This window comes from Cryptomeria japonica, chromosome 5 (assembly GCF_030272615.1).
Source record: "Cryptomeria japonica chromosome 5, Sugi_1.0, whole genome shotgun sequence".
Classification (NCBI taxonomy): Eukaryota; Viridiplantae; Streptophyta; class Pinopsida; order Cupressales; family Cupressaceae; genus Cryptomeria; species Cryptomeria japonica.
In genome coordinates, this window is record NC_081409.1 from 78,265,184 (window position 1) to 78,271,642 (window position 6,459).

The 6,459-nt window shown below is 34.1% G+C and overlaps 1 protein-coding gene across 1 annotated transcript; it reads left to right on the forward strand.

The window, feature by feature from the left end:
* Positions 1-2,463: 2,463 nt before the first annotated feature.
* On the forward strand, positions 2,464-3,277 carry LOC131032682 (protein SMALL AUXIN UP-REGULATED RNA 12-like). The gene has a single exon (XM_057963721.1). It carries the CDS (start codon positions 2,573-2,575, stop codon positions 2,954-2,956), a length of 384 nt encoding a protein of 127 aa, XP_057819704.1. The 5' UTR covers positions 2,464-2,572; the 3' UTR covers positions 2,957-3,277.
* Positions 3,278-6,459: the final 3,182 nt, after the last annotated feature.

Here is a 6,459-nt window from a genome sequence, read left to right on the forward strand (position 1 = left end):
TTACTTGTAATATATATTATTTTTAAAAAATAGTCTATTGGCTATATATCCTATTTTCACAGTTTGTCTATCTTAGTTATCATTGTCTCCATTCATTCTATCATGTTTTCTTTTTTATTTTCCCCAAAAAAATCACATTATGGTATCAAAGACATGCAAGAAAAGATATCAAACTAAAATCCATATAATTTAATCAATATATGTTTAAGCATTATAAGGGATTTCAAATTTTAAATATATAGAGGCCTGATCTTTGTAGTCAAACCATTTATATATGTTAAATTTGTATCATCGATTACAAATATTGTTACTAAATATATAAATTTGTAGCATTGATCATAGAGATCATTGTTGAATCTAAAAGGTAGTGTTGATAATAGATATCATTATTGAATCTAAAAAGTTGTAGTCTAAATCACAAAGATTGTTGTTAAACCCATGAAATTTTTCATTACAAAGGTCATTGAAAATAACTTTACCTTCTTTATAGGAAGAATTATTAAAGGCATTTCATTATGGATAATGATGAAAAAAGATAATCAATGGTGCTCGAAAAAAACATAAAGTTATTCATTCTTTAGAGAAGGTATTGGTGTTAAATATTTTTCATTTGTATATGGGTAGCTAATAAATCTATTTATTATAGGTGGTCCTATCAAGTAGTTAAGCTCTATGATTAAATAAATTTTATGGGGTATATTAAAAATATAAATTATATTTAATCACAATCTACAACATTTGTCATAGAGAGTTGTGTCTTATGGAAGTAAAAAATCTATCCACATATGTTACCTATTTACTATTAGATCTATAGGTGATAAAATAAATTTTACAGGATATGTTTAAAATATATACTATATTTGATCACACTCTACAACATTTGTCATGGAGAGTTGTCTTATGCAAGAAACATATCTATCTACATATGTTACCTACTTAATGATAATTAGATTTATAAGTAATAAAAATAAATTTACTATATTTGATCATAGTCTACAACATTTGTCATGGAGAGTTATGTCTTATGCAAGAAACACATCTATCCATGTATGTTACGTATTTAATAATCATTCGATCTATAAATGAAAACAAAAAAAATCTATTAAAGTCTCCATCTCAATATGCTTCACATTTCAAACATCATTGACCATCCAATTGATTGCACATTTAAACAACATTGAAAAACAATCCTTTTTTGTGTTTCAAACTCTCTCCACACTCACTGCTAATGGATTTCTCTGCAATTTCTCTTAGATTAGTCATGATCAGGTGGAAATTATCATGTAGGAACAACTCTAAGTAAACGACGAGCTTCCAATACTTAAATCAGTTTAACTATTCTACTTACTAATTGTTATAATGTTTGTAATAATGCTTTCAATTACTAATCTAGAAGTGGATGAAGGGTCGAATCCGTCAGTTTGTCGTGAAATATAGTTGCAGAACGTAACAGAAAGTCGGTGAAGTTCATGATAAATAACAATCATGTCACTTAAATGTCTTACTTTTTCATGATATAATATGATTGTTTTGTAGAAAATAATGAGTAGGCATTCGCCACTTGCAACATCTTCAGTACAAGTGTAGTGATGTGCTGCCTTTGGTCATGATTGGGATAATATGCATGCACAGAAACTGAACATGATCTAGCTTATGACATGAAAAGAAAAACAAATTTTTACTTCAAATACAATATATCAAAATTACACTATTCACTACAATATGCGAAGACAAAGATGACAGTATGAGTTAATGAAGAATTAATTTAGGCTTAGCGGCGTTGTTGTGATTGACATAAGGACGATCCTACATTATATTGTACATTTGAATAGAGAAAATCAATGATATTTTGCTTAGATTTTGTTGGATTTGGTTTGTTCTATTAGATTTTTGTGGGCCTGTCCTTCTACCAGCCTTTTTTCATATTTATATAATTTTATAATAATATGAATAAAAAGTACAAAAATATATATATTTTTTCACTTTTGCAAGAGCACAGGTTAAAAAATATTAAAACAGAATTATTGAAACAACATTTAGTTTTGTCTCTGAATTTACTATTTAAAATATTGACAAAACCATATTGGAATTTATAGGGTTATCTCTTGATATTTCTCCGTATGGTGGAGAATATACACGAGCAACATGTCATGTGCAATCTTTTTCAATCAAGTCCTGCATTAATACAAACAGGCATTCAGCGAAAGTGAAAAATGATTGGTCTGCCAGTGAACCCACACCTGGGCAACCCCACATGCTGTGCTTCCTTGATTTGATATCAGAGCGACTAAGATGTCCACTATAGAAACCAACTTTGTACAAAATCTACGAGGACACTGGGTACCACTTTTATTGCTTCAACCAGAGCCACAAAATTCTAATTATATTATGTTCACCTTTAGTTAGTGTGGGTGGTTGGATGAGCGGTTGGTTTGAGCTTTCCTTGCTATATATATTTAACATGTTCTTCCCTCTACTCACAAAGCATTATCTGATCTGCAGCTTTCCCTTATCTGGGTTGTTTACCTTAGTTTGTACATCAATTTCATTTGCCTCGCCTAAAAATTCTGCAATGGCAAGGAGCAAGGGAAATGCCCAAGTCCTTATTGTGAAGCACATAATCAGAGTCCTCTGTAGGCTTGCCAAGTCCGTTAAGGCGGATGGATATGATCTTTCTTCAAAGAAAAGGAGAAGTTTCAGCTCAAGAGATGAGTACTTGAAAAGATCGTGTGGTGGCCTCCCTGCTGATGTCCCGAAGGGACACTGTGCAGTGTATGTTGGCAGCGAACAGTCTAGGCATATTATCCCCACAAAGTATTTGAATCATCCTCTGTTCAGGGAATTGCTAGATAAGGCCGAAGAAGAGTATGGGTTTGATCACCAGATGGGACTTACACTTCCCTGTGAGGAGGTCGCTTTCCAGTACCTGACGTCCATGATGGAGAAAATGGTGTAGCATTAGAAGAGGTGAAAATGGATGAGCTCATTGTCTTCCCTCCGTCAAGAGAAATAGATCTTATTGTTTTGGGTGTATCATTAGAAGAGGTGAAAGTGGATGAACTCATTGTCTTCCCTCCCTCAAGAGAAATAGATCTCATTGTTTTGAGCTCTGAGGAGCACCATTTCAGCCAATGTGGCTTAGGTATTATGATGCACCATCCTGCCAAGGTTAAGGCCACCAGAGCTGTACACAATCAGAAGTCATTATAATGTATATTTTTTAAAACAGGATTAAAAATCTATGAACTCGTCAATCGACTGTATAATTTTTGTTCGACTTTCTGCTCTTAAGTTTTTGTTAATATCTCTCTAGATGTAATGGCCTTAAACAATTCTGCCGTGTTGAATTTCTTGAGTGGTGGATATTAGGTGACTGGATTTTGTTTATAAGCTCTTATCAACTTAATACTACAAACACACATTTAATGAAACTGTTGCTCTCTTTTGGGGAAAAACTCACAACAGAAAACCGAACACATAACAGCATGATTACATGAAGAAATGCTTTTGAGGGAAAACTCAACCAAGTGTTGGGATGTGAAGCCCAACGGTCACATGACCATTCGACTTCCCCAAACTATTTATTTCACATCTGAATGTGATTGTATAAAAGACTGAGTGCAGTCATGTATGTATTGGTATTGAGAGTTGATTAATAGAAGTTATTCCCTGCTTAGAGTGTGGATGTAGGCATATTTGCCAAACCACGATAAATCGTGTGTTGTCTCTTCTTATTGCTTTTCTATTTCTGTTATTGTTTTCTCTACTCTTTCTAATCTTTACAATTGGTATCAGAGTCATGTTGGCTTGAGCAGAGATGGAAGAAGAAGGAGAAGGTAAAACTTATAACTTCTATGGCAGTTTTACGTTCCATGTAAAACTATGCTTCAGGCGCTGCGTACATTGGTGGGATGGCTGGAAGAAAGAGGGGGACTTAGTTGAAGAGGAGAATCCAGTGAACGAAAAGGATGTTGGGATTCTTATTTGCTCTCCCCTTGAGCCAGCCTTGGCACTTATTGGCCAAACTGTTAATGGCCGAGAAGTTGTTGGCATTCGTGTGGTGAAGGTTGAATGCCATGATAGTCCCTGTATAGATGCTGGAATTTCTAAGCTGAAAGATGTTGAAAAAGTGGTTGTTGTTGAAGAGGATGAACTCAAGAGATTGCGGGAGGAAGAGTGTATGCCATTGGAGACCCAAGCTGAATCTGTTGTTGACTCCCAAGATGAGGAGGGTGCAGATTGGAGTGAGGTAGCAGGGCAAGGAGGCCTGGGAGAAATTTTGGCTTCAGAGAGCTCTACGGATGACATGGCCTTGGCGAAAATAAAAAGGCACTCCCATAACGATGACAACCTTTGTGCAGATAATTTCATAGAAGCCTATGAGCCTATGGATTTAGATGACATAGTAAATGATAAAAGTCAATTTTTTGATTTGAAGCGAAAGCGACCATTGACAGGAGCAGAGGACAATGGGCATCACTCCAAGCGGTTTCAGGCATCACATGGAGTGAATGAAAATGTTATTGAATCTGTTAATGCTTATTCTAATGGAGGAGGAGATGTTTTATCTCGACTAGAATGCATTGATATTCACCAACCTGATTGGATGGATGTGGATGATAGTGCCAACGTCAATAATGAACAACCTGAGGGTGAGAGAACTCGAATTCATGATAACAATCTGATGGAGTTGTTTGATGATGAAAATAATGCCATTGTTTTGTTCTTTGTAAGGTTTGAGTTTTATGTTTGGATATTAGAATCCAGTAATTGTGGATCAGTAGATATTCTGTTACGAGGGAGTTTAGGTGATGGTGATGAAGAAATGTATTTTAAACTGGGACAAAGTGGTGTTTCAGTTTTTGGCATAATGGGTAAGTTTGTGCCTGATAGAGTTTTTAACTCTGCTTTGACTTGGAAAACGCTGATTCGAAGCGTATGTGAACAAGAGTTCGTGAAGCTAAAATCTAGCAGGCTGGTTTTAATGTGAATTTCAAAAATGGAAGCAGGGATGCTAGTGCATGGTTGTGCCAGTTGGCCTTCACGGGGGAGATTGTTGGGATGTGAAGCCCAACGGTCACATGACCATTCGACTTCCCCAAACTATTTATTTCACATCTGAATGTGATTGTATAAATGACTGAGCGCAGTCATGTATGCATTGGTATTGAGAGTTGATTAATAGAAGTTATTCCCTGCTTTGAGTGTGGATGTAGGCATATTTGCCGAACCATGATAAATCATGTGTTGTCTCTTCTTATTGCTTTTCTATTTCTGTTATTGTTTTCTCTGCTCTTTCTAATCTTTACACCAAGAAGAGTTAAATGACTTGTATTTTTATAAATACACGGTTATACTAATATACTCTAAACTCCTCTAAAATCTTCAATTTGGCAACGAAACCCTAGTAAAGAAAATCTTGAACAAACTCTATAATTCTACCAATACAAAGTCTGCAATTTGAAAAAAACTTCTAGAGTGAAAAACCATTATGGTATCACAAAACAGTTGGTAGAAAAACCATTTGAGAAAGCCCATGCAAAATTTCTTGGAATAATCAATTTCGCCCAAAATAATCTTGTACAAATGTTCTTAAAGTTGTCATAAGGCATCTCTCCTACATGCACGCCTATGAAAGGAATCTGTCATAACTGGTGTCATAAATGTTATCAAAGTTATCATAGTATCCTTTCACATTTGACATAATTGTCATAAAGGCTCTTACAATCTATGATGAATGTCATAATTTAACACAAAATTAGTTGATTCTCAAGGTGGCATCCAAAGTGAGTAACTCCACCATTTTACTGTTAATATGATACATGTATAGTGAAAAGTAACTCATTAACTCCTTGCTAGAAAGTAGACAAATATTGAGGCTATACAAACATATTTTTCGTAACAGCAAAATAGTAACTACCACTTTCGATGAAACCGTCCATCTCTTATGTGTGAATTACAAACAATATTAGGAACAATTAATTACATAGATTGACAAAGTTGATGACACCTAAAACCCAATATTAGGCAAGTTTGTCAAAGAATACATTAAAGATTTTTTTATAGGATATTGATTAGAATAGGCCATTTTGAAGTCAACAAAAAGGTTCCCTATAATTTAAATAGGTTTAAGACCAGTATCTAAAATGTGGTTGAAATCAATTCTTAGCCTAGAAATTAACCATTTCAAAATATTTAAAAGGGGAAAAACAAATTAGATCTAGCTTCTATTCTTTAGGAGAGTTTGACATTGTGATTAGTTGTTCCCTTTTTTATTTGATATTATATGATTACATATGTTATGATATGGTAATGCAAGAACTAGTTTAAATGATGGAAAATTGATGTGATTAAGCATAAACAAATACATACAAAACATAAATTAGGCAAAGAACTACATATCTTAAAATGAGATACAAAAGGGAACTTGTTATTGAAATTTGAAGCTGAAATTCAAAA